At 51.0% G+C, this 27971-nt stretch overlaps 2 protein-coding genes and 1 non-coding gene across 3 annotated transcripts; 2 read left to right on the top strand and 1 right to left on the bottom strand.

Annotated features, from left to right (window-relative positions):
* The first annotated feature begins 7580 nt into the window (after positions 1 to 7580).
* Positions 7581 to 15870, top strand: RFLNB (refilin B). The gene is made up of 3 exons (XM_030296526.1): positions 7581 to 7893; positions 10623 to 10732; positions 12565 to 15870. The coding sequence occupies exons 1-3, from the start codon at positions 7678 to 7680 to the stop codon at positions 12893 to 12895; spliced, it is 657 nt and encodes a 218-aa protein (XP_030152386.1). The 5' UTR covers positions 7581 to 7677; the 3' UTR covers positions 12896 to 15870.
* On the top strand, positions 11881 to 11960 carry TRNAK-CUU. The gene has a single exon. It is a non-coding gene; the product is annotated as a tRNA-Lys (tRNA).
* A 6830-nt stretch (positions 15871 to 22700) lies between the features above and the next one.
* CE1H17orf97 (chromosome E1 C17orf97 homolog) lies at positions 22701 to 26305 on the bottom strand. Its single transcript, XM_030296525.1, has 2 exons — positions 26089 to 26305; positions 22701 to 23164 (listed from the first exon to the last, which is right to left on the bottom strand). Exons 1-2 carry the CDS (start codon positions 26303 to 26305, stop codon positions 22701 to 22703), a joined length of 681 nt encoding a protein of 226 aa, XP_030152385.1.
* Between the last annotated feature and the right edge of the window lie 1666 nt (positions 26306 to 27971).

Here is a 27971-nt window from a genome sequence, read left to right as displayed (position 1 = left end):
GGAAGAGAAACTGTGTGTGAGGGTATTATATAGACAGACAGGCCTGACAGAGGTGCACCTCACAGAGTCCCTCACACTCCCATCATGGGGAGGTGACGGCTCCCAAGCCCCCTGAGTTCCCAGAAGTAGTGAAAGGGCCAGCTCATTGGAAGATACCTTAGGCTAGGGCAACTGTGATGCAGAACAGGTGGCCTATGGATATTGAAAGCAGAAGGTAGCATTCCAGGGCCCAGCAAAACAAGCTATACTTTAGTGGAGGCCAGAGAGAGAGGAAGATGACCGTGGACCAGGCACTCATCCCAGCCACCCCATCCTTGCTGCCATGATGTTCTATAAGCCCCTCCAGATGCCACCCAGGCAAAAGAGAAAGACAAGAATATTAATTACCCAAAGCCACTAGTCATTTCCAGAAGATAAGAAACTACACTGAGTTAGCAAGACAGTTTTCCATTGAGAGAAAATGGGGGCATAGGAGCTAACCTGAGTCCAGTTAAAAAAATTAAAAGAGTATTAACCTTTCGTCTGCCAGTGTATATAGTCACAAAACAATCCCCATTACAAGTGAAGAAGAAAACTAACAGCTTGTGGCCGCGTACTTGACATGGCATTTCCAGCCGAGAGCATGTCTAGACTAAGCCAGCCACCCTAACCTTTGCTTCCCTTGATCACCTTCGCGGGATGCATGTCCAGGAGTGGAACTAATTGACTCCAGTAGGGATTGAACTTGGAGCCCTGGCCAGGTCTGCAGCGCTCAGTGCTCTCTACCCAGTGAGGTTAAGGCAGAAGAGAAAGATGACCGCCAAAGCTCTGCGACGAGGTCTCAAGATCTAGTCCGAGACTGTTAGGCAAACTCAAGGAAACGTGATTGGATTCCAGCATGCCCTTTATCCCCAGTTTAGGCAGTTTATCCTGGGTGTGGCCACCAGAAGTCTCCCCAGGTTGACCACGAAGCAGGTAGCATTTGGTAGAGAGGATGCTTTAGGGTCTACTTCTCGGTAATCAACAAAGACCATCAGAGCTCCCAGCCTTCACCTGTTGTTCCTTCTGCCTTCTCCCCGCCCCTTCCTTGCCCGCCTGTTTCATACTTGGTGTGCTAAGATCAGCACACATGCTACTTCCTCCGGAAATCTTTGCCCAAGCTTCGCCTCCCTTCCTCCCCAGGCCGGGTGGAGCCCCCTCTGTGCTCCCACACTCTGCCTCTCACAGAGTAAGCCCTTGGTAGGTGCTGGTTGAATGAATGGGCCTTGTGGGAGAGCAGGCTTACTCAAATGAATCCCAAGCGGATTTTGGTAAGAGCTACCAGCCTTGGGAGTAGAAGTGAAATGCATTCTGGTGGAACAAGGCCAGGAGATTGCTGGTAAATAGTATTTCGATGAGGAGCCCAGAACCCAGATTTTTTTTTAATGTTTTATTTATTTTTGAGACAGAGACAGAACATGAGCAGGGGAGGGGCAGAGAGAGAGGGAGACACAGAATCCGAAGCAGGCTCCAGGCTCCGAGCTGTCAGCACAGAGCCCGACGTGGGGCTCGAACCCACAAACCGTGAGATCATGACCTGAGCTGAAGTCGGACGCCCAACCGACTGAGCCACCCAGGCACCCCTGAACCCAGATTTTTTACTGTCCGTGTGGGATGGAAGGCCCGGCCGGGCTTGTGTTAACTGCTCTCTTGACTACAAGCCTATAGAAGGACAGGCAGGCATTGTGTCCTATGCAGAAGGCCTGTCTTGGGATGTGGAAGGTGATGGCGTCTGGCATTCTAGAAACTCCTGCTTCCAATACCACCCACTAACACCAGAAGGCCCTTTCTCTGATCCTTTACCTGGCGGCTCTGGCCTGAAAAGCCTGCCAGGCAGACAGACAGCCTTGATGTAAAGGAAGGTAGCTGATCTCCCTGGGATATCAGAGTCCAATTTTCAGTCTTCAAAAACAGGACGTGGAGATGGGATTTGGGTGATATTTGATGGTTGTCTGGTGGAGCAGAGGTCCCCAGCTGAGGCTAGAGTTGAGTATCTTCATCATCCCCAGGTCCAGACAACCTCTTTCCGTGCAGGACCCTGGAGCCTCTAAGAGAAGGGGCCAGAAGGACAGGCCTGACTCAGGGGAGAGAGATTTGGAATTCAAAGGGGGGTTTTGGTTTTGTTTGTTTGTTTTACTATTTGCCTCTTGGCCTAGCCCTTCAGAGTTCAAGTTTGAGTCCTAGGGCAGGAAGCAGGCATAAAGGAAGCCACACTGCTCCAGGACCGCACTACAAATATAGCCTCCCCCCACCACCAGTGTTGGCAGCAGCGGCCCTCAGGGCTCCGGGTAGCGCCTGGTAAGGGGCAGCGGCATGGCTGATGGTGGTCTCCGCAAGGGCAGCCTGCTGGGGGGCCGTGGTGGGACACTGTCACATGACTTAGCAGAACCAGAAGCAGGGGCGGTAGGGGCAGGAAAAGGGAAATTAATAGCAGGCATCCCATGTGTATGACCAGATTTATTTATGAGCACATGAGAGACACCTTCAGAAGTTTCCAGAAATGCTTGTCCGTGCTTGGGGTCATCCTGCAAAAGTGCAAGGTCAAATTCCAGTTACCCCCCAGCGATATGGCCTGGGAAAACAGGAGACAACACTTTCTTCACGACCTCTCTTCCCTCATCAAGTCCTTCCCCCACCCCTGGCTAATTTTCAGTAAAGACTCAAAACTGAAAAACATTTCTTCAAAGGCACATAAATGTCTTCAGCAAGTATCAAGAGATTCCAGTTGTACATAGCTGCAAACCACAGCCGCCTCCTGCCTGCGTGTATCCTGCTTTGAATTTGGGGGAGGAGAGGAAAGCACTTAGGGGCCCTGGCTCCCAGGAAGGACACCATGGGTCAGACCATCACTATGGAGCCAACTGGCCGCCTCCACGGGCTCCCACTCATCATCTCTTCCCACGCAGCCCGGGCAGGCCGGTGTCCCCGGGTGGTCCTGAAACACCATGGCGTCTCGAGGCTGCCTTTGGAGCGTGGCAGCGCGGACCGGCCATCTGTTGCCCAGGGACAGTGACAGCACACCCTTCTATCATGCCTTTCAGCCAAGGAGCCAAGGGGCCTAACTTCAATTGCTCAACTAAGGGCTCTTTTTCTGGGCTGCAAGTCCTGTCCAGTGTGAATACGCAGAACGGAGCCAGGAGTGCAAGTGTATTGATGCAGGTCCAAGGAGGCCATGTGTCCCAGCTCTCTGCAAAATCCCATCTGGGTTTTATTTTGCAGAGGCCACGGCCCTTTTCTGTGTAACTAGGGAGCATTTGGGAGCACAGCTCTCAGCTTACAAATCAGGAGCCCTCAAGGACGGAGTCGTATTTGGGGTCACAGGGCTCTCCCCCCAGGGGACACCAGCCTGACTCCATCCCAAGCTGCATGCAGTTTCTAGGTTAGTGTTGCCAGCTGTGCTGGACCAGGTGTCTTCCCACCTGACCAGGTGGTCTCCCAGTTGAAAGGTCACAAAAGGAGCTGAGCCGGGGGGTGGGGGTGGGGGGGGCGCCTGGGTGGCTCAGGCGGTTAAGCATCCAATTCAGCTCAGGTCATGATCTCACAGTCCGTTAGTTTGAGCCCATGTCCGGCTCTGTGCTGACAGCTCAGAGCCTGGATTCTGCTTCAGATTCTGTGTGTGTGTCTCTCTCTGCCCCTCTCCTGCTCAAGCTCTGTCTCTGTCTCTCTCTCTCTCAAGAATAAACATTTAAAAAGACATTAAAAAAAAAAAAACAGAAGAAGAGGAACTGACCTGTTCCCTCAGGCCCACTTCAACCTGAAATTGCTAAGCCAGAACTTGGGTGTCCCTTGGCTCTATGTGGCTCACATCACCTTTGTGAGTGTCAGGGCTCAGGGTTATAAACCATCCTCACCAATGCCTGTGCACACACTCCTGTGAGTATATCTTTTTATTCAGTTCCTTTTTTTTTTTTTTTTTATTGAATATGGCAGGTCCCTTTCTATGTTCTTTGAAAACTCTAATCTTAATCCCAAAATACTTATGGAAATAAAGTTTAATTTTAAAAAAAAAGCATTTTGGTTGATACAGGTGCATGTGAAGGAAAGGGGGGACCTGATTCAACACTAAGGCAAATCCGCTGCTCTGTGAATTCCAGAACTCCAGGGCCCAATGCGCTGGGACTGCAAGGTGGCACGGGGCACGGGGCACAGGCCAGCATGCTGGAGCCGTCGCTGTTTTTAATCCTCTGGCTGGCTGGGTTTACTGAAGACAGGCTGTTCCAAAACAATAAACAGCAGCAGTTGTGGGGGTCCTGCCCTGTTCTTGTCTGATTCAACTCCATTCAGCCATCGTCTTAATTTAGTGCAGAAAAAGGGAAAATGCAGGACTGGCATCATTGTTCCTCAGACCCTGCTGAGAAAGGCCCCAGGCCAGAAGCCAAGTCCTCTGAGGACACCGGTCTCTGTGAACCAGGCAGGGGGACAATGGCCCTGGCACGCTCTGAAAAGACAGCTTTGAGAAGAGTCCACTCTTAAGAAGGCTCCATGGTCTTGTTTTGTTTCGTGTAGCTCCCCCCTGATTTCTAGGTGTGCCCCTGCTATGCCTCAGAAGAAGGCCTCAAAGCTGGACCGGGAGGGGGCAAAGGTGGAATCCATCATCCCTCCCAGGGTTTGGTTAGAGATTTTTTAAAGAAACATCCCATGGAAAGCAATCTGGAATAAGATGTAGGACAATGATGAGCCCAGGGAAGTGGGGATCTTCCAAAGGACCACAGTACATTTACAGCATGAACTCATTGCTCAGGGCTGAGGAAATACAACTGATTTCCAGTCTGAGCTACATGGCTCCCTTTGAGTTACAAAGGAAGTCCCCTTGCTCTCCCACCCAGAAGGACACGTGGTCAGGTTGAAGTTGGATAATTTCTGTTGTAAGAAAACCTCTGCTCATCTCCATCAGGAATGCCATGAGTCGATGGAGATGCCTGTGCAGGCAGGATGTTCCCCACCCTCTCCTTGGTCCCCATGTGGCTTCCAGTCAGCTCGGACTTACCTTGAAGCTCTTCAAGGACAGTCTAGCAAGAGTGTACAAACCTTGGGTCCTTCCTCTTTGTCTTTTGATGGCTGGGAGCCAATGGAGGGTCAGAGTTTGGTGCAGCTTATTGGAAGAGGGTGCACCTGTTTCACAGGAGTCTGTCTGGGACCCTGGTCTCTAACTCTACTTCTCCATCAGTGTCCAGACCCGGAGCTGGATACCTCTTCAAGCCCCTCCAGTTTCTTGTGTGTGTCGATGCTGGGTTCCTCTGTGGGGAAGGAGGCCGTGGTGGGCCGACAGCTTATGTTTCGGGAACTCCTTGGTAGTTGTCCTGGGTGAGGGCCAAGGATATCCTCTGGATTCAGAAAGCCCTGACTGAGCTCTACTTGAAGAGTTCCTGATATCCACTGTAGATTTGAGGAGCTGTTCTTGGGGATCAGACAAAACTTTGGCAGGATGGAGGTCAGTGTGTGGATGCTTCTTGGGTCCACTTTGATGGCCAAGAGGACTATGTGAAATCCTGGGCCAGCTGCTTGATGACCCTGGAGCCAAGGAGGAAGGGGTGCCTCAAAGGCATCACTCTGATCTGCCTGGCTCCCACAAAGCCAGGAGGTTCGGATCCCCTGGCTCACTTTGGCAGCTTTGATGTCTCTGTGGATCTTCTGTCAGAATGTGGATAATCCAAATGCTTCAGAATTTCCCTCAGAGGGTGGCAGTGCTGGGCTCCCGGGTTTTAGCAGGTGCAGGTGGAGACCCCTCCCAAGCTCCCCACAACAGACCACACTTTGATGGAGAGAGCTGGGGCACTGGCCTAACATGCCAACGTTCCACAGTCTCACACTCCACCTCTTCCTGGCCGATGACCTTGAAGGCCATCACCTCCTTGGAGCAACTGCCATCTTCCTGGACACCTTTCCTAACCTGACCAGGATTAGGGAAGAGTTCTTAGGATCTACCTGGGAATGCTGGGGGGTGAGTTCCCTCCAGGGCGCTGAGTCCTCCTACTGCCAACACCCCACGCTTGCCACAACCCCAAGAGGCACTGCCAACCCTTTTGGGATGCCCCACTTGAGGCAGGGCAGTCTGGGGTGTGCACATGGTGGGATCAACATAGCCACACACTTGGCCCATCTCGCAAGGCCCATTGCTAACAGTCCATCGTTGAGCTAACACTGTGCTCCGTTGACTTTGTGATCTATTCCCACGGGCCCTAAATGAAAGAATGACCTCCCAGTACAGAGGCACCTGCCAGGTTTCTTTTCCAGTGACGAAACCTTGGGGACCATCCAAGACAAGGTGCCTTGTACCAGCTATGTGACTTGGACCAAGTCAAGCCCCTTTTCTGTTACCTGAAAATGATGAGGTAAGGAGGGTAGGAGGGCTGAAGTTTGCCAGCAGACCTCTAACATCTACTCACTTTAGATTCTGACTTTAACAGGTCCCAGGCAGGACAAGTATCCTTTGTTTTTGCCAGGATGCGGACTGGCTGCCATCGTGGGGCATGCACAGAGCTCGCCTCTCCTCCGGCCAGGACACACCTCCGCCCAGAGCTGGCACCTGCCAGCTAGGTCTAGGCACACCTCCTGCTTGAGGCCCTGAGCTAAACACCCATCAGAAACTCCCAGGGTAGGGGGGCTGGTGGGGGTGAGAGCTTCCAATACGTAACTGATAAATCACGGAGGTCTCTGTGAGCAAAAGCACTAGATTTGAGAATAGCTACAGCTGACAGCTATTGAAACGAGTTCCCACTCAGGGCCTCTCTGTCAAGCCAAAGGAGGGAGCAATCCCCCAGTCTGGTTTTTAGAAAGGAACTGCCATGAATGAGAAGCTGTGGCCCCCACCGGAAAGCCCCCGGCCCCCCGGACAGCCCGTGGGCAGCCTGCTGAGCTTGTCCAAGTCCTTCAAGGTTCCGGTTCGCGCCCACTGCAGAATTTCCCTGTCTGGTGTGGTCACAGCCTGTTCAGCAGAGCAGCCAGGCCAGGGGGTGGGGTCTCCCCACCCCCGAATCTCCTGAGGATACTCGGAGTAGGTCCTCTTTCCCTCCGGGGCAGAAATGAGAGCCAGAGACACACTGAGAGCCCGCCCTGCTGAGCCAAGAGGCGGCTGGAGCCATACGAAGAGCATTAACTATTAATAATTTCCAGTTGTTTGCTCGCTGGGTTCGGCCGGCTCCCCAGGCCTCTCTACAGGCCGGGACTCAACTCTGGCTCCCCCCCACCGCCAGGACTAGCGCCCGCCGGGCTCTGCGGGGCCAAGGCCAGGGAACAAGGCGCCATCGGGAGCCTGGGGCGAGCAGGCTGCAGCACCTGTAGCGGGGCGCGGGGCCGGTCGGGGCCGGGACGCCTTTCCTCCCGCTGCGAGGCCCGCCCGGCGCTGCCGGCACGCCCGGACCGGCAGCTGCGGGCGGGCCGGGCTGCGGTGCGGAGCGCCGCGCGGGCGACGCAAGGCGGGAGCGCAGCGGCCCCTGGCGCCGAGGCTCGCAGCTGGGCCAGTGCGGGTCGGGCCCCGCGCGCCGGGCGGGGCGGGGCGGGGCGGAGGGCGGGGCCCGGAGCGCGGCTGCCGGCGAGACCCGGACGGCGCACGGGCAGCCGGCAGGGAGGGCGGCCGGGCGGGCAGCGGCCCCGGCCCGCGTGTGAGCTCCTCGCGCCCCTCGCTCGCCCGCGGCCCCCGGCCCCGGCGCGCTCACAGCCATGGTGGGCCGGCTGAGCCTGCAGGATGTGCCCGAGCTCGTGGACACGAAAAAGAAGGGCGACGGCGTCCTGGACAGTCCGGACTCGGGGCTGCCCCCCAGCCCCAGCCCCAGCCACTGGGGGCTCGCGGCGGCCGGGGGCGGTGGCAGCGGCGGGGAGCGCGCGCCGGCACCCGGGACGCTGGAGCCCGACGCGGTGGCGACCCCAGCAGCCCCGGTGAGTGGCTCCGCTCCGGCCCCTTCCCTCCCCATCCCACCCGCAGCCGGTTCCCGAGGGGCCATCGGCCAGCCCCGCCGGCCCGCTCGGGGCGCGCTGTCGGCGCCGCCACCCGCCCGTCGGGACGGCGTGGCCATCGCCGGGAGCCCGGGGCGGGAGCGCGGCGAGAGCCTGGCCAGCTGGAGCCGGTGGCTGGAAAATTGTCATCGCCTGGGAGGCGCGGGAGCCCCGGGAGAGGCGCGCCGCCGCCTCCTCTCTTCGGGGTGGCGGCCCCAGGGACTGCGAGTCTACAACTCGGCCACATTCCCGCCCGGGTCCGGCCGGAGAGGGGCCCGGGACACGGAGAAGGAACCCCAGCCTCCTCCGTACTGCGGGCCTGGCACCTCCGCCACCCGTCCCCACCCGGCTCTGCCCCTACCGGGGGGCGCCTCCCGAGGGCCTGGCTCCTCCTGGCTGGTCTTGGGGGAGAAGGGTGTGCTTCAGCTCCCTGATTCAGGGAGAAAGGGGGCGGGCAGCCTTTGGGGACCATGTCAGTGGCGTGGAAGACAGCCTTTGAGAAAAGTTACCCCGTGAGCTTCTGGCCTCCTGGTGTCCCCTCCCCCACCTTGTCCTGTCACCTAACCCCTGTCTGACTCTAGATGGGTGGGAGGAAACTTTCAAAAAGGAGTTCTTTTCTTTTATTTCAAAATTTGTATTTAAAGAAAAAACACCTAGACTTTTTTGCCTCAGGAATCACTCAGGTGGTGTTTATTGCCTTTCCCTAGAGCTCATGGGAAGCCACATCCTGCCTAGAGCCGAGGCCCAAAGTGGGGCTCTCAGCCCCCCTCCCTTCCCCTTGGGGATGGGTATTTACAGCCTCTCCGGGTGGGGGGGGGTGGAGTTGTCAGTGGCTCCTGCTGTTCCTTAAAGACCTATGCACTTTCATGGGCGTGGGATTCTTGCCCCACTGACCCTGTCTCAGAGACCTCCGTGTACTCTCTCATTTCCGTTGGAAGGCACAGAACCCTTGCTGTCTGGCACACCCCTGACCTTAGGCAGATACATGCATTGGTGCCTCCGATGCTGCTCCCTCTACCTGGCATGTTTTTTCCCTCTGAGCCCATCCCCTCCAACCTCCCCCAACACCCAGCTGCCTTTTTGACCTATCAGAGCTCTGCTGGCCCTTCAAGCCCAACTTGTCACCTCCTCTGGGAAGCCTTCCTCGATGCTTCCCTGAGCCAGGCCAAATCAGTGGCGTGGTCCCCGTTCCCTGCCGGCACCTTGTTCAAGCGTCTGTTGGAACTCCTGCTGCGTTCACCGTCCCCAGCCTGGACCTGGGCCAAGGGGTGTGCTCAGGGAGTGTCTGTTGAGTGGGCAGGGTGAGGCAGCTGAGAAGGCAAGGCAGGGGCAAGAGAACTGAGTGCTTGTGTGGATTCCTGGCTGCAGTGTGAGTGTTAAGAGTTGAACACCTCCACTCCCTGTCATCCTGCGTCCTGCCGCCCTCAGCACTGCCTGAAGGCGCTCCCTGGGTTGAGGAGAGCTGGGGACAGAGTAGGCCTCCCTGCCACCACTTGGGGGCTGTTTCCGCAGCTCTGCAGCAGCCAGTGCCCACACCTTCCCCTGCCCCTCCTCCCCCCGCCCACAGACCTTAGTTCCCAACCACAGCCCCTCCCCCAGCCAAGGCTTCTTAAGCTCTCCACCCAGTTCAGGAGCTGGACCCTTTGCCCCTCCCTCACCTACCATGGTCCCCTTTGACTTTGGTGTTTCTACCCTACACCCTCACTTGACACTCTGCCTGGGTAACATGATAACCGTCTTAGAGCCTACCTTCTAAAAATGTCTGCTTCCTTCTCTATCCTGGAAGATGTGGGGGCCGGGCCGCCACCTCCACATCCTGGCCGGAGTGTGGCTCCTACTCTCAAATTAGGCAGAGAAAATGACAGATCGCTTGTAAACCCGGGACTCCAAAAGGCTGCTTCCCGTGAACACTTAACACAGAAGCCCAATTCCAGTCAAATCGGGTGAAAAGTAGCCCCCGTGTCTAGGACGGGACTGTTCCCCTTACTCAGGCTACTTGATGAATCAGAGTTCGGGGCTTGGTGCAGGCTAGAAGCCCGTTAACCTCCAGGAATGCCGTGCTCTGGTTTCTGAATGGTGGAAGGTGGGGTCGAGACCTTTAGGGTGTTCATCTTACCAGTGAGTTTATGGATCTCTGCATCTTTGTTGGGTGTAAATCTAGCAGTCCCAGAGGCAGAGAAGGCGGCGGGGAAGTTGGAATCTTCCAGTGTGAAAAAAATGCTGGTAGAGTTTAGTTTTGTTTTGTTTTGGCCTTTTCTGAAGTATTGCTGAGACAATGACAGCGTTGGGGGACACGTAATTGAGGGTTCTGGTTAGTGAGGCCCCAGTTCATCGAGGTTTTCTCATCGCCTTGCCGTGCGATGACGCAGCAGCCCCAGGGTCTGACCAAGGTTGTGACACTGAGCTCCTCAGCCTTTCACAAAACCTCAGTGATGGAAAGGGGCATCCCCTTGGTGTGCAGATAAAGTGACAGAGCATGGGATGTGACCCAGATCTCCTGGCTCCCCATGCAGAGCTCTTCCCGTGCTGTGGGGCAGCCCTTCTCCGGCATCGTTGCCAGGAGGAGGACACAGACCACAGTCGGGTCCATCAGCAGGAAGCTCAGAGCCAGGACCTCTGTGGGGGATGCGTCAGACTGGCCTGTGGTCTAACTGCCTTCTCCATCCTCACAGAATCCAGCATCTCTCCCCAGCCCCCTGGCCTTCGCCTGCTCGCCAAGGCTCTGCCCCCTGTCCTTTGGCGAAGGAGTGGAGTTTGACCCCTTACCACCGACAGAAGTAAGGTAAATATAGCAGGCCCTGGTCTGATTGGATTTTGTCACTTTTCATGTTTTGGTCCAGAAAGTAATGCTTGTTATTTTAAAAAATGAGTTAACCACAAAAGTGTGCCAAAGACTTTTCATAGTTTATTGGGTACCATTTCGGATTTCTTTGTGTATTCTCACCAATTAAATACATAGACACAGCTCTTAAAATAAAAACGAGATCGTGTTATACAAAAAGTCCACCCCTTGCTTTTTGCACTTTGTGTATCATGACCATCAGATATTTACAATTTTGTAATAAAATAATTCCTCTTTCAGAAGCTGCTCCCCCCACCCCCATTCCCCACCCCTGCCTCAAGGTGCAATAACCTTGTCTCCAATTACAATTTCACTTGCAATCTGAAAGTACCATTCTTCCTTTGGGAATTTATCTCATCCAGGATTACCTGGGGGCAGAGATTCACTGAGAGCCTCTGTTAAAGATCTGTCTTTTCAGAGAAAGGAATTTTACTTTTGGTAGCTGGTGGGTTTTTTGCTGGAGTCTCAGTTCCCTTAATACAAAGGGCCCTTTTACGGGGAACAAAGGCGGCTCACCAGTTTGGAGGTGAGCGGTTCAGTCCTTTATTCCTGGGGAGCTTGTATTTTGAACAAAATGAGGACATGACTTCATGACATTAGCTTCCACCAGCCTCTAACCTACTTGCCTAAGGAGAATACGTGTTTTCATCCTCTCCATTGAAAAGAATGCTAATTCTTACCCCCTGACCGGTGGGTAGGGGGCACTGGTGTGGGTAATGCTGTGTGACGCTCATTCTTATTTCAAGATCTATGAAGCTGCCATAATTACTCAGTAAAATGAACTAATGCTTTGCTTACATTTAAGAAAAAAAAAAAAAGAAAAGAAAAAAGGTAGGTTCCAAATTACCAAAGAAGGACTTAAAAAAAAAAAAGTAGAATATGGATGTTAATTTATTTTATAGAAATCAAGACTGTAATTGGCTTTGATTGATAAGGTCAGATATCGGAGTCTCTGGTTTGAGGGGGTCTCCAAACCGAAGGCCAAGTTTGGACCAAGTACAAGTACTTGGTATCACTGAACTTTCAGAACCAGCATTCAGGATTCCTGGGTTCCGTCATCCTCTCATTAAAGAACTGATGGTGGGCGTGCCTGGCTGGCTCAGTTGGTAGAGCGTAGAGCGTGTGACTCTTGATCTCAGGGTTGTGAGTTCAAGCCCCACGTTGGGCATAAAGCTTACATTAAAAAAAAGAAAGGAAGGAAGGAATAAAGCAAGCAAGCAAGCTGATGGTGACTTCAGGGGACAGAGAATACAAACCATTCACCCCTAGTAAAGGTAGAATCCACCTTGTTATACCACCAACAGCACTTGCTGCGTGTTAATACTCTGCTCCGTTCTTATTGGGCACCTTTTGCAGAAAGAGGAACCAAGGCTTGGGGAAGTAAGGTGACCAAGCTCTCCTCGCTTAAATTCACCAAAACTCTTGGACTCCAGGGGCTGCTGCCCGCAAAGGGAAATAGTGCATGCAGGGTAAACTTTGGGATCTTGCACACCTGCATGTAAACCCCTGCCCCACTACTCACTCCCACTGTGACCTTGACCTCTGCACCTCCGTTTTCTCTCCCAGGGTAGTCGGTTCAGTTAAATTAGATCCTGGAAGTGAAGTGCTTAGAACTGTACCACACAGTAAGTGCTTCAGCTCCTTGCTGCTTCTGACCAGAGTAGCCACATCTCAAGGTTTGCACCACACGAGAGGATCAAGGTCACGGTAGGGACCCCTGAGCCCCAAGCTCAAGGGGAACGGCTTCGTGCTGCCTTATATCTCCCTCCCAGGTACACTTCTTCGGTCAAGTACGACTCAGAGAGGCACTTCATTGACGATGTCCACCTGCCCCTGGGCCTGGCAGTGACCTCCTGCAGCCAGACAGTCACCTGCATCCCCAACTGCACGTGGCGCAACTATAAGGCCGAGGTGCGCTTCGAACCCCGCCACAAGCCCACCCGCTTCCTCAGCACCACCATCGTCTACCCCAAGTACCCCAAGACCGTCTACACCACCACTCTGGATTACAACTGCCGCAAGACACTGAGGAGGTTCCTGTCCAGCGTGGAGCTCGAGGCCACAGAGCTCCTGGGCAGTGATTGCCTCTCGGACGAGTGCTGACTCAAGCCTGGGTGGGGTTGGACCAGCTCCTCCCTTGCCCTCGAGTGTGGCTCGTGGCTCGTGCCCCAGAGGAGTCTGACCTAGAGACACCTCTAAGCCCAGCCCGGGGAAGGAAAAAAATGTCACGGCATCGTAATAGAACCATTGAGAGAATTTGGTTTATACAAATGGTCAAATTGTTTTCAAAAGGAGTATATTGTTAGTTTGCTGCTGCCTGGTTTCCCCAAAGTCTCAATCTGATGAGAAAACAGGAAGCCAACTGAAGCAAAAGGAAAACGGCCCCAGTTTGAAATAGGGAGGGAGGAGCGAGCTCTTCTTCTATTGGTCAGCTGGCCTGAGGAAGACCGTGGAGAAAGTTTCTGGGACGGAAAAAGTGAGTTTGGAGACATTTCAGCCTGAGGTGTCTTCCCTGAAAGCGGTGCTAATTCAGTGAGCTGTGACATCCATATGGGTTCAATCTGTGGAGAGCCGAGCTTCATGCCATATTTTTTTTCCATTTCCATTTGTATTTCCTGTTCACCAAAACTCTCGGAATTCTCGAAATCTTTTTCATGATATCAAAAAACCCCAAACCACAATATAAGTTGCCTTGAAAGAAAGAAAGAAAGAAAGAAAGAAAGAAAGAAAGAAAGAAAGAAAGAAAGAAAGAAAGTTTGTTTCACCCTGCTCTCACCTCTTCAGGAGAGTCAGGTCAAACTGGCCAATTTGAGAGCAACGGCTTTGTTCTTATTCCTTCCACCCATTAGTTCCAAGCTTGGGCTCTGGCAAAGCGCCTTGAACCCTTGGCATCTGGTAATGTGTCCACAGGCTTGTGTAACTCTCCTGATATGTATTTTGGGGTTTCCAAATACTTTCCTATTTTTTCATAAGGCAAAACATAGCAGAGGGCCCTTTTGAGAGAAACAGCATTTTTAAAGAATGCTTAGGGAAACTACTTTTGGGGATTCCACGAGGGAGTTTTGCTCACGGTGGGAATGGACGGCCACACCTAGGACTTGTCGCTGTCTGGGAGGGGACAGAGGTAGATGTTTCTGGTAATCTGTTTCATCAGGATGGTTGTCCTCTCTCCAGGGATCCTGGGTCAACTGCTTTTCAGACTTTGACTGACGGCGTCCACACTGCAGAGAATTCCACCAGTGCCTTAGGTCTAAGCCCAAAAGCGAGAAAATCACTCCAACCCCCTCCGGGTGACGGAAGGGTGACTTCAGGATAGGGGGTTAATGTCACAAGTCAAACTCCAAAACCCAGGCACTGTCACGATGGTACATATTTCTCGAAAGTGCTTATTTTAGTGTAAGTGACAATCAGGGCATTAGGTGCGGACGGAAGACACTTCATGAATTCGGCTGAACTGGCCTCAGAAGCAGAAATGGCCGATGGGCCGGAGGGTGCGGTGGGCCAGGCTGTCTCTGGCTTCTGCTCCCTGCCCACCCTGCCTCCTCCCTGCCCCAGCGTGTACTTCTTCCTGCCTCTCCCTGAGGTTTTTGAGTGAAGAAGGTGGCAGATGGCTTTTGATCTTCCACTATTGGAAAGAACATTCCACGGATATTTCCTTTGAATACAACCACGTTCTCTCATGTGCTCGAGGGTTATAGGGTATCGTAAATCCGGATTCCCGCTGTATCTTTGGGTTTCTGTCGATGGTTTCTGTGTGTCCTGAGAGCGAAATTGACAACTCTGTAAGTACCCTGGAGCCACAGCAGGGACCTTTGTTCTGAGGAGAGCAGGTGTGCTGATAATCACTCTCCTTTAACGTTATCGGAAGCCCCTCGAGACAATCTGTCCGGTGTCCTCTTCAGCTTTAACAATGTTTAGTCTGTCGTGCCCCTGTTTGGACGCATCTCTCGGTGGAACCCGTGGTCGGGTCCATGGTCCTGAGTGTGCCGTAGCGAAGTTGAGCCGGAACCCGTAAAGGGGCCCCCTGGGATTCCACACCCCGCTCCGTCATGCAGAGTAACAAGTACTGTCTGCTTCTGGAAAATTACCTGGCATTTCTTGACAAACACGAATTTTCCTCTCTGATTTCATAATCTTATCATTGAAGACAAGTGGTAAATGTAATTTTTAAGTTATGTTAAGAGAATTCCCAAGGCTTTGCTCTGGCCCAGTGGGGACACTTGAATGAACTCAGAACAGTACTGTGGACAGCATGGCAGGAGAGACATGTGGGAGAACATAGCCTTTGAACACAGCCGCGCTTTGAGATGTCCATACGAGACTTGTTTGTTTTGGGGGTTGGGTTAAGTTCAGGAAAATCATTCTAGGTGTGGAGAGAATCTGAAATGTATCAGTAAAGTAAGTAGAAGGGATCGATTGTGAATGTGTAATACAAATGGAAAAGCAGGTTTTAAGTTATTCACTAGGGAACCAACTGTAGATCTTTCTCACCTTCTCTTTTTCTTCATACCTGCTTTCTGCAAGTTGCAAGAAAGGAAGCATATGAAGATGTGATGGGACACTTTGGTGAATCAATGACGTTGATCTTTGGTGGATTTGTGTTAGTTTACAAGGTGGAAGCAATGATTTCTAAAACTTGCTCATTAAAACCAAACATTCCTAAGCATATCTGAGAGATACAGTTTACTTATTAAGTAAAAAGTCTTTGGGGCACCTGGCTCGCTCAGTAGGAAGAGCACGCGACTCTTGATCTCAGGGTCGTGAATTTGAGCCCCACGTTGGGCGTGGAGCCTACTTAAAAAAAAAAAAAAAGTCTTTTTTCTCAGTCTCTTAACTTATAGCTTTCATGTAATAAAGCGGATTTGTATTTTCGGACAAAAGTTGTTTTCTTTTCAAATTCAGACCTGTTAAAAAGAACGATTACCTTTTCATTCAACTCTTTTCCTGTTTCTAACCTTAGGAGATCCAGAAGAGCATTTGACAAAAACTACTTTTTCAATTTATCTTGACATCTGTCCCATTCCATTTTGCTTTGTGACTTCTTCATTTAACAATAAATTATCTTTAAAGAAACAAAACTTAGAGATGCCTCTCTTTTTTTAAAGTAAAATTGTAATGTTTTGGTGAAGAAACGTGAGAACACCTCCTCAACTTGAGAAATTTTAAGACGTGATTGTGCTTTAATCATATCACATTTCTGTCGGGAGTATGCATTCCCCTAGGCGTACAAGAAGATTTCACAGGGACCCCTCGGCACATGCAGTTTTAAAGAATTTGTTCCCAGATTCAATGTGTACTCTTTCCTGAAACCCATCTGCCCTGCAGCTGTGACTGGGCCAGTCCTTCCTCCCCACCTCCCCTTTCAAATTGCCTCTCCTCCATTTTGCAGAAGAAATACATGTGTTAGTCTAACACATCTTAATTTTATGGTGGGATGTTGCTCTGGGCTGGAAAAACCCATAGGCACTAGACAAAGGGACAGAAACCTCGGTATCGGGGCACCAAAACCCCACTGGAGGGATTCACGTCTGTCAGTGAACTACACATAATTTCGTCAAGAACGAAGTATGGTAGCAGAAGCAAGATTGGCCTGTGTTGGGAAGTTCTTCCTTCCGATGTCTCATAAAGTGAGGCAGTTGAAGTGATAACACTACTCATTTAATACCCACAGTCTCTTCAATCTCAGACTGTTGCCTTCCCTGAAGGAAAGTCCCTGTGGGCAAAGTGTTGATAAGAAGAGAGTTGATAAGAAATGTGAAGGCGTATTATTTCATTCAAGTGTCAAATTCATGGCAAGGCTCTGTGCCTTATCTGTTAGTCCTCGAGTTACAACTCAAGTATGTCCCAGGAATGCATGTTATCATTTCTATATTATCATACGTATATATATTTAAAGCCAGTCTCTTTTTAACAGAAATGAAGTCTAATTTGGCTGGTAGGGATGACAACAAGAACTGATATTGCCACTTAGGTTATATAGTGTAAATTTCCCATAAAATGAATGAGCTAATAGCAGTTTCAAGGTTTTGTTGGAAAAATATTTAAAGTAAGATTAAAGCTATAATTGTGTACGTGTGTGTGTGTAGAGAGAAGCAAATACATGTTGAAATTAATATTTCACTTTTTCCTCGAAAAGTATCTTTCTGAGAATATCAGATTAAGCTGGTATCTCAAGGGAAAAAGTAGTAGGTGTAATTAACAATATGATAAATCTTTTTTTTTTTACTTTAAGTTTATTATTATTTTTTCAACATTTATTTATTTTTGGGACAGAGAGAGACAGAGCATGAACGGGGGAGGGGCAGAGAGAGAGGGAGACACAGAATCGGAAACAGGCTCCAGGCTCCGAGCCATCAGCCCAGAGCCTGACGCGGGGCTCGAACTCACGGACTGCGAGATCGTGACCTGGCTGAAGTCGGACGCTTTAACCGACTGCGCCACCCAGGCACCCCTAAGTTTATTATTTTTGAGACAGACAGAGACAGCGTGAGCAGGGGAGGGGCAGAGAGAGAGAGAGAGAGCACAGAGCCCAATGTGGGGCTCAAACTCACGAAACTGTGAGATCATGACCTGAGCCAAAACCAAGAGTCAGATGCTTAACCGACTGAGTCACCCAGGCACCCCTAATAATATGATAAATCTTAGGAAGCCTTTTTGGTATACTTCCCAGAAATGTGAAAAATGAATGACCTTATTGATTAGGTAACAAATCATATTGCAAAAAAAACTGCCTCTTTTCAAAAATTTTTTAATGTTTTATTTATTTTTGAGAGAAAGAGAGAGAGAGAGAGACAGAGTGCAAGCAGGGGAGGGACAGAGAGAGAGGGAGACACAGAATCTGAAGCAGGCTCCAGGCTCTGAGCTGTCAGCACAGAGCCCGACGCAGGGCTCATACCCGTGAACCGTGAGATCGTGACCTGAGCCGAAGTTAGACACTTAACTGACTGAGCCACCCAGGTGACCCTCAAAATTAAATTCTAATAATTTTGTTTTAGAGTATAATCACTACAAAGTGTTTTGTGCATAACACTACTTCCCAGAGTTCTTTCTATGGACCAAAAGGAGGTTCTATGATCAAATAAGTTTGGGAAGGCGTGCTGGGTGGCTCAGTCAGTTAAGCGTCCAACTCTTGGCTTCAGCTCAGGTCATCATCTCACAGTTCATGAGATCGAGTCCCACACTGGGCTCTTGTCAATGCCGACAGCATGGAGCCTGCTTAGGATTCTTTCTCTCTGTCTCTCTCTGCCCCTCTACTGCTCTCTCTCTCTCAAAATAAATGAATTAAACATTAAAAAAAAATAAGTTTGGGAAAATGAAAAGCTGAAAATACCAAATATGTTCATTGCAGGGCTCTTTAGAACACCCACATTAGTGGGGCACCTGGGTGGCTCAGTTGGTTAAGCACCTGACTTCGGCTCAGGTCATGGTTTCACAGTTCATGGGTTTGAGCCCTTCATCAGGCTCTGTGCTGAGAGCTCAGAGCCTGGAGCCTGTTTCGGATTCTGTGTCTCCCTCTCTCTCCGCCCCTCCCCCACTAGCACTCTGTCTCTCTCTGTCTCAAAAATAAATAAATATCAAAACAAAACCAAACCGCTAGTGTTTAGAACACCTGCATTAGTCAGCTTTTGCTGCTTACCAGCCACAAAATCGCAGTGGCACACAGCAGCATTAATTTCTTGTGTAAAAGTTTATAGGCCTGATAGGGCAGTTCTGCCCAAGGTCAGGTGTTGAGTTCAGGTTCATTCCACTTGTCTCTGAAGCAGGCTAGAGAGATTATCTGGGGCACATTCTTCTCATGCAAGAGGTCAAAAGATCCCAGAGGAGCAAGTAGAAACATACAAAACCTCTTAAAGTTTACACTAGGAACTGCCACCCAATCACTTCCATGCATGTTCTATTGGCCAAAGCAAGTTGCATGGTCAAACCTAACATCAGTGGGTCAGGGAACCATACTTCCCCCATGAATGTGGGAGGAGTAAATATTTGCTGTGCAATAAACTACCCTAGCCTTTAATATGTTAATGTGGATGGAGAATCTTCAATAGGGAAAATCTAGTTTGCAGAATATTCTAAACTCATTGGACCAGAGGACCCATGAGCATTTCATGGACTAATGAAGGACTAAAAAACATAGCACTAATGTTTTTTGAAATGCACTTTAAGAAATGCTGGTATAAACCATGTATGACAATCAGAGTCCAGTCAGCAAGGCCCAAATCATACTAGATATTTCCAGCAGAGGGGATTTCTTTTTTTTAAATTTTTTTTTCAACGTTTTTATTTATTTTTGGGACAGAGAGAGACAGAGCATGAACGGGGGAGGGGCAGAGAGAGAGGGAGACACAGAATCGGAAACAGGCTCCAGGCTCTGAGCCATCAGCCCAGAGCCTGACGCGGGGCTCGAACTCCCGGACCGCGAGATCGTGACCCGGCTGAAGTCGGACGCCTAACCGACTGCGCCACCCAGGTGCCCCAAGCAGAGGGGATTTCATACAGAGGATTGACCACACAGGTGTCAGCAGGCTAAAAGAACAAAAAGGGGACCCTGCAGTAACCCCAATTATCAGTAACTGTGTGGGGCAGTTCCCACTCGTAGATTGATCGAGAAATAGCACAAATTACCAATGCCATGACTTGCACACAGATCTCACAGGCACCTAAAGTATACTAAGGTAATATTAGGAACAACTTTATGCCAATGAATTTGACAGCTTAGTTAAAAAGGGGAAATTCCTTTGACAAACTTATCTTACCAAATTGACACAATGAAATAGAAAATCTGAAGAAAAGATACATCAAACTCTATATAAACTTCTGTTCTTCAAAGACTCCTTTAAGAAAATAAAAGGTAATCCAGACAAAAAAAATTTACATCTGACAAAGGATTTATATCCAGAATATACAAAGAGCTCCTACAAGTCAACATTGAAAGATGAACAACCCTGTTAAAAATGGGCGATGGGGGCACTTGGATGGTTCATTCGGCTGAGCATCCAACTCTTGATTTCAGCTCAGGTCATGATCTCACGGTTTGTGGGTTCAAGCCCCACGTCGGGCTCTGCACTGGCAGTGTGGAGCCTGCTTGGGATTCTCTCTCTTTCTCTCTCTGCCCTTCCCCTGCTCACACGCTCTCTCTCTCTCTCTCTCAAAAATAAACATTAAAAATACATACATATTTTTTAAATGCGCAAGGGACTTGAACGGACACTTCACAAAGGCAGATACATGGATGCAAAATGAGCACACGAAAAGGTGTTCAACATCATTAGATGTCAGGGAAATGCCAAATAAAACCACAACGAAATACCAGGAGATAGTTATCCAAGAGAAATGAAAACGTGTCCAAAAAGGAGCACACTCATGACAGTTTTATTCACAAGAGCCATATGAGGTAACTGCAATGTGTCCATTTCACAGTGACTGAAATGTCTGTGGCATATATTCACAAGATGGAAAACCACTTCGTAATAAAAAGGTTCCAAGTTCCAAGTAGGCACTTTTTTGTTCGGCCCCAAGGCCCCCCAAACACCAGACTCTGAGACCCTGGCTTCACTCCTCCCACATTCCCTCTTGGCTGCGCCCCAGGAATTTGTTTTGTGGCTTCTTTGAATTGGCCAGCCACTGAATCCCCATTTCTTTGTGAAGCTCGCTCTTTGATGAGGTGAGCTCTACACCAGCACCAGGCCCGTCTCTCCAACAGCTGCGGAGTTACCCCGGCCCAAAACATCAACGCCAAAACCCTTACTATGGATTGCGTGCTTCCCAGGGGGCAAGGCGCTATGCCAAATGCCCTACGCAATTATCGCATGTGATTCTCATGGCACTGAGGTAGGTATCTGCGTCCCTCTTTCCAGATACGGTGACTCATGCTTGGAGAGGCCATTCCGTGTGCCCGAGGTGACACAGCCCGCACATATAGTGGGAAAGAGAGAAATTCAGCTCTGACGTCAGAACTCATCATTTCCACCACTATGCCAGACTGTCTCATAGCAGAAAGGTGACCACAGGCCATCCCCACTCTCACCACCCACGGAAAGAAAGCTCTAATGCAAAGCGACCAAGACATCCTGAGGCCACAGACCCTTCCGTGTGCCGCACTCCCTCAGGCACACTGTGGCTGACCCGAAGACCACGGGAGGTGCAGCCCAGCTTTCCACCCTCTGCTGTCTTCACCTTGAGCACTGGGGTGTCGGGCAAGGTCCTGTGGCTGAGCATTAACACGTCCCCTGTCCTCCTCCCCTTGGGGCCACGCCAAAGCCCACGTTCCCTTCACGTGATTCCATGGTTGCCCTTCAACCTGGATGGCCACGCAGAGAGGGCCATTGCTGTCTGCTCGAGGGCCCCTGCCAGGGGGGCTCTCCAGGGGAGGACAGGCCTCTTCCAAACGTGAAAACTCTGTAAGCAGCCGTTTAAGGCAGGAAGAAGGCTGCTCGGTCAGCTGGGGCTAACAGGGACCAAGATGACCACTTGTGCTTAACTTTCAAAAAGGCATTGTGATGTTTTGTATTGGCTTTCAACGTTTCCCGAGTACACTGCAGGTCTTTAATTCCTCAGAAGGCAGGGACCTGATCTTAGACCTCCGCTCTGACCCTCTTGGGCCCTACACTATGCTGCATAGAAACTACCCTATCCCTTGGACCCCTCGCGAGGTCTGCATCTTTGTGCCTGAGGGTGATCCCCGTGCCCCCAACAGAAGTAGGCCTCAAGGCCCACACCTTTGGCAGGCTGGAAATGACAGGAAATTAACGCCCCCCCCCCCCCAGCACCACACCTCAGCCAATGCCTATGGGCAGTATAACAGCCCAGCTCCCTCACTCTCGGACTGGATAAGCTCCAGTTACCCAGTATGGAAACTGGTTTAACAGTGTCCCTGGACTGATGGTCTTTCCCTCCTGTGCCTTCTCTGCTGACCTTTCCTTTATGCCCCAAATAATCTAGTTGCATTTGGGTCTTTGTCTCGGGGTCTGCTTCTGGAAAACCCAAACTAACCCAACACATGGCCCTCACTCAATAAATACTCGTGCGAGGGAAGGATATTAATTTAGGACAAGTAGCATAGTAAGGTCTTTTTAACCCTCCAGAACTTTGCTTAAAATCCCGTTTTAAGGGATTAGAGGACTATATATATATATATATATATATATATATATATATTTTAAGTGAGATAAAATTGGTATATAACATTACGGCGTTCCAGGTGTACATTATAATTCAGTATTTGCCCACACGACAAGGTGATCACCACCACAAGTGTGCTTACCATCCATCACTGAGCAGTTGGGCCCCTTTACCCATTTCCCCCCTGCCCCCACCCCTTCCCCTCTGGCAACCAGCAATTTGCTCTCTGGGAGGACCATATTTAGAAGAGAAGCAATATTCCTTTTGAGACTTCTCATAATTATCTCCCAGGGTTGGAGTTCTGGAACTCAGTTATTTTGACAACCACATCAGGGCAGGGAGTGTGTGTAATTTAAAAAAAAAAAAAAAAAAAAAAAAGGCTCCAGGATATTTGAGGCACTTTTCTCGGGCCCAGAGAAGCATGCTGTGTTTTACCCGTTAAATTAGCTTAAGATTTAGAACTGAGATCATCTACACACTTTCTCTTTCTGAGGGGAAGATGACAGACATCTGCGACGAGAAATTAAGTAAGAAAGAGATGCCAACTTGTCTGAGAAAGAAACAAAAAATCCTGAAGCAACTCTGTCCATTACACTGCGGAGGTTAAGGGACTGCGGTTCCCCCGGGCGATTCGGACGCCCTGGTGGAAGGAGAGAGGCCGACCCGCCGGACACACCAGACATCCGCTTCCTTCCGACGGAGGTCCGATTTCTTTTTATTATTCTTTTCTAACGGGTAAAAACCTGTGCGGAGGACAACGCGCAAGCCGGTCGGTGTCGGGGGTGGATGGTCACTCTGGCAGAACCAGGTCAGAATGTGTGACGGTGCCTCGGAAGAAGGGATCGGGGTGGTGGGCCCTCCTGCCGTCGGGGCCACTGTCTGTCTCCGGGAGGCAGGGTCGGCTCTCCGGGTCCTCCTCGGCGCACGGGTCAGGGTGGAGGCCCTTCAGGGCCAAGAGCCGGTACCGCTTCCTCCGGTTCAATTTATATATGCGAATCCTTTCCTTCTCTGCCTCCGGGTCGGCGAGAATTCCATCCCAACGCAGGCTTTCGTTGACCTGCTTGGCGAGGTGCTCTTCTATTTCAGCGACAGAGCGGAGACTTCGAGTGGAGGAGTAAGGGGGCGTGGGCTTGCTTTCAGCTTTGTCCTGCTTGCGCTCTGGCCTCGGGCCGGGGTCTTTGCGGGGACTTAAGATGTCGTGGAAGGATGAGGACAGCTGCCGATTCTTCAGGCCTCGACTCTGATGTTTATCTGCTGAGCAGATGAAAGGTGTTAGCGATTGTCAGCCTGCTGCCTGCCCTCCGCCTGCTCGGTTGCGATGCCCGAGTCACCAAAGATGTGAGGGGGTGGAGGCCCCTGGGGACCTAGAGCTCAGCTAGCCAAGCCCACCAACCTGTACACACGCACTGACTCTATGCTTTCCGTCAGGTCATTTTGCCGGGAGGAGGAACCATTTATCGAGCACATACTGTAGGCCAGGTCCTCTGGATAAAGTCTATCAGTCCTATTTTCCAGCTGAGGAAACTGAGACTCCAGAAGTCTTAACGGGGGCACCTGGGTGGCTCAGTCCGTTAAGCGTCCGACCCTTGATTTGGCTCTGGTCATGATCTCATGGTTTGTGAGTTCGAGCCCTGTATTGGGCTCTGTGCTGAGGGCACGGAGCCTGCTCGGGATTCTCTCTCTCCCTCTCTCTCTGCCCCTCCCCTACTCGTGCTCTTTAAATAAATAAATAAATAAATAAATAAATAAGAAAAAAAAGTCTAACTCAAGCAACGTCACATAGTGAGTGGCAGGACCAGGATTTGAACACAGGCCTGACTCCCAGTGCCCTGTTCTTTCTACCATGCTCCACATGCACATCGAGGTACCTTCCGCTTCCATGAGTCTCTACCCCTAGTGCAGACTTCTTCATGATGGGAGAAATGAGAACAACAGAGACGCTCCCTACATCTGATTGTGGAAAGCGATATTATGCCAAGCCGGGAAATACTTCTGCTTCGTGGCTTGTGCTGATATTTCTTATATTAATAGCACTTCTGAATTGTAGAATACTCATATAAAATACTGTAAGTTATGGCTCTTTCATCAGCTCATCCTTCTACTTTTGGGGAGACAGAAATCCCTCCCAAAACAAGAGAAAATAAAAAAAAATCCTGCCTGGTCATTTCTGTATCTTCCTACTCCTCAAAAACAACTCAGTGTCCCCTGCTGACAGTATGAGTTACATGCCATTACAACGTCTCGAGTCAGAAGCGAAGCCAAAAAGATAAGAAGTTTCCCAGTTTGGTTTTGGAGATACACATGGGGCTTTTGGACCTAAACTCCAGAATTTCTTTCTTGCCTTTCTGTGAAGATTCCACCCACAGGAGCCATTATAATCTTCCCGTGGCTCCCTCCCCCAAATACAAGGATGACATGGGGAAGGCTGCCGCTCCTTCTGCCCCCAGCTTGCCAGGGGGTACCAGCTCTGCAGGCCAACGGGCCAGGGCCCAGGAACTTGAACCAGGGACTAACCATGCTGCAGGTCAGGGCTGCTGTGCCAGGATCAAGGACGGTCCCCAGAGGGGGACCACACAAGTGACAAAGGCAGGTGCATTCCATGTCACGGTTGCACTCTCCATAAAGTGGGTGCTCAGTGCCTCTGTTGAGAAATCGGGGGGGATGGGCGGTTCTGGGAGAGGAAATTTGTGAGATACAGGTAGCCCATGGGATTGTGGCATGTGTTGCTGTGTGTATGTATGAGAGGTGTCCATAAAGCTGGAGAACCTGAGGGCATAGTCACATGCGTGTAGGAAGTGTCTGGGGTGGGGTGGGGTTTATGAATGTGTGTGTGTAGCAGAGGACCCATGTGTATGTGTAGACTGGGAAAGGCTGTGCCTGATGGGGTATCTGTACTTGAGTTTTATTTGGTGACTAGAATGATATAAGGAGGTTGTTGTTGAGGGTGTTGGGGAGTATAAGAGTATGTAGCAGTGACTAGTGTGATGGTGTGTGTGTGGCTGGCTGATGGCTGGCCCTGGCAAAGGGGGGGGGGGGCAGAAGACAGTCTGTGCAGTAAAGATACTTTATATGTATTTACAGGATGTCTAACATCTAGGGCAGGTGTCCTGAGCACATGAGACAGAAGGCAAAAAGCCTGCGTTTCTGAGCATGTTGGTCACTTAGTGTCTTAGTATTTTAGGATTGGGGAAAGTGTGTGTGTGTGTGTGTGTGTGTGTGTGTGTGTGTGTGTGTGTGGGTGTGAAGATGAGGGGATCTCTGCAGGAGGGCTTGAAATTTCTGTGGGCAAGGCGGGGATATTTAAGATTCTGAGTTCCAGCTGAGGGATTAGGAAATTGAGAGGGTGTCCGTGCAAAGCTGAGTTGCTGTGTGGAGCTGGGACCCTCTGTGGGAATAATGCTGCTATGTGGGGGATCTCTGTGGGGTAGAGGGTCTCCAAGGCTGTAGAGAATTCTCCATGCAGGATGCGGGGTCTCTGTGGACACCTATGGTTTTTATGGGTGGGGCTGGGGCATCACCGTGTTGCGTCAAGTGGGAGGACCTCTGTTTGGGACTGGCGAGTTTCTGTTTCTGGTCTGAAGTGGTCCTGCAAGTAGATGAGGGATCTCTGTGAGGAGTGGGGAGAGGTGACCTTGGAGAAGAAACCCTGGCATGGGAGGGGTGCCTGGGTGGCTCAGTCGGTGAAGTGTCTGACTTCGGCTCAGGTCAAGATCTCCGAGGTTTGGGGCGCCTGGGTGGCGCAGTCGGTTAAGCGTCCGACTTCAGCCAGGTCACGATCTCGCGGTCCGTGAGTTCGAGCCCCGCGTCAGGCTCTGAGCTGATGGCTCAGAGCCTGGAGCCTGTTTCCGATTCTGTGTCTCCCTCTCTCTCTGCCCCTCCCCGTTCATGCTCTGTCTCTCTCTGTCCCAAAAATAAATAAACGTTGAAAAAAAAAATTTAAAAGATCTCCGAGGTTGGAGGTTGGTGGATTCGAGCCCCACATCAGGCTCTGTGCTGTCAGCTCAGAGCCTGGAACCTGCTTCAGATTCTGTGTCTCCTCTCTCTGCCCCTCCTCCGCTCATGCTCTGTCTCATTCTGTCTCTCAAAAATAAACACATGTAAATTAAAACATTTTAAAAAAAGGAAGAAAGAAACTCTGGCACGGGAGCTGAGGCTGCCGCGCTAGCTGAGCCTCTTACCGTCCCCCTTGCCCGACCCTTTCGTCTTCTTCTTCTTCCTTTTCTTCTTCACCTTCTGTTTGCTCAGTTCTAAGGCGTTGCCTGCTATGGGGGGCAGTTTGGCCCTCTGCGAGCTCGCAGTGTCACCTTCTCGCTCCTCCTCCTCCTCCTCCTCCTCGTCTTCGTCCTCGCCCTCTTCTCCGTACCCGGATGCCCCGGCCCCACCGCGGCAGTCCATCCGCCTTCCCGGCCGCCACCTGCGCCTGGGGCAGCCCAAGACCCGCGGCCGCCGAGCCCGCGGGCCGCAGGAGCTAAGCGCCAGCCCAGGGCCACGCGTCTCCATGGCGACCGCCGCACAACGCGCGTGCGCAAGCAGGAAGCTGCCGCCCAGGGACCGCCCGTGGGAGTAGGCGTGCGCATGCGCCTTTCAGTCTGTGTGAGACCTTGGCCCCGTCCGCGGTGAGTCCGGGAGGAGGAGAGAGATTCTAAAGCTTGGGCTGACTCACACGTTCACTTCTGTGCCTTTTAAAATGCTGTTGGTTGTTTACTAAATTTTTATCTCCCAGCTTCCAGTCTCGGTACGTCCCCCCGGGCCTTGCAAGCCCAACGCGTCTCAAACAAACCTGTTTCCCCATGGTTCTCCTGGAACAGAGCAGCTGGACGGGCAGAAACCTTCCCCGACATTCTCCCTGTGCCCTTACCTAGGCTGGACTCACGGTCATGCTTGGCACTTGAACTTCTGACCTCCCACCTAAATGGTCTCTCTGCATCCAAACCCTCCTCACAAATTCTTTATCCCCAACCTGCTGTAATGAACTCTTCAAAACAATTGGCTAAATTCACTCTCTTGCTTAAACCCTCCAGGGGGCCCCCCATCACAATACCTAGCAAGACTGAACTTTAGGGGTGGCCGGGTGGCTCGGTCGGTTGAGCGACTGCCTTCGACTGAGGTCGTGATCTCATAGTTCCTGAGTTCGAGCCCGCATCAGGCTCTCTTGGCTCCCTGCTGTCAGCACAGGGATCCTCTGTCCCCTGCCTATGTCTGCTCCTCCCTTGCTTGCCCTCTCTCTCTCCCTCTCTCTCTCTCTCTCTCTCTCTCTCTCTCTCAAAAAAAGACTGAACTTTAGTGTGGCTTACGAGGCCTGGTGTGATCTGCTTTTCTTGCCGAGCTTATCCACCACAGGTTGTTTTCCAAAAATGAGTGCGAGAGTATCTCTCATCCTCCTGTGCTCTTCTAGCCTCCTACCACTTCCACATCAAGAGACAGAGTCTAAGTCCATGCCCCTTAAATGTGGGTGGGTTGGTTGACTCACTTGTAACCCATGGAATGGGAGGAAAGTGCGGCTGTGGCTTCTTGGCTAGGTAGTGCAAAGTAATCAGCAGCATCCATGTTAGCCTTGGAGACCTCAGCCCCCTGGAAGGAAGTCTGATACCTTGAGGCTGCCATGCTGGGAAGAAGCCCAAACTAGACCACATGGAGAGACGGTAAAAGTATGTGAAGGAAGAGAGAGAGGCCTCAGCTGCTCCAGTCCCCCTTTTCCACATCCAGCCGTAGTCTCACTGCAACAGCAGACCGCCTCCCACCCCCAGCCCAGGCCAGCGTCACGAAGCCAAGCCCATCCTGACTTCCTGACCCAAAGAAGTTGTAAGAGACAAAACAATTGTAATTGTCGACCAAACTAAGCTTTGGGGTAATAAGATATGCACCAATAGGTAACCGGCACATCAGTCTTTTTATTTTAGCCATTCTAGTGATGAGGTTTTGGGGTGATGGTGGGGGTGGTGGCGTTCGGAGCTGATGACTCAGAAAGAATTCTTGAAGACTTCTTTGGTGAAAAAAGATGATTTTAGTAAAGCACGGGGACAGGACCCGCGGGCAGAAAGAGCTGCGCTGGTGTCGTGTA

Source organism: Lynx canadensis, chromosome E1 (assembly GCF_007474595.2).
Source record: "Lynx canadensis isolate LIC74 chromosome E1, mLynCan4.pri.v2, whole genome shotgun sequence".
In the NCBI taxonomy this organism is placed as follows: domain Eukaryota; kingdom Metazoa; phylum Chordata; class Mammalia; order Carnivora; family Felidae; genus Lynx; species Lynx canadensis.
This window is presented reverse-complemented; position numbering and strand designations above follow the sequence as displayed.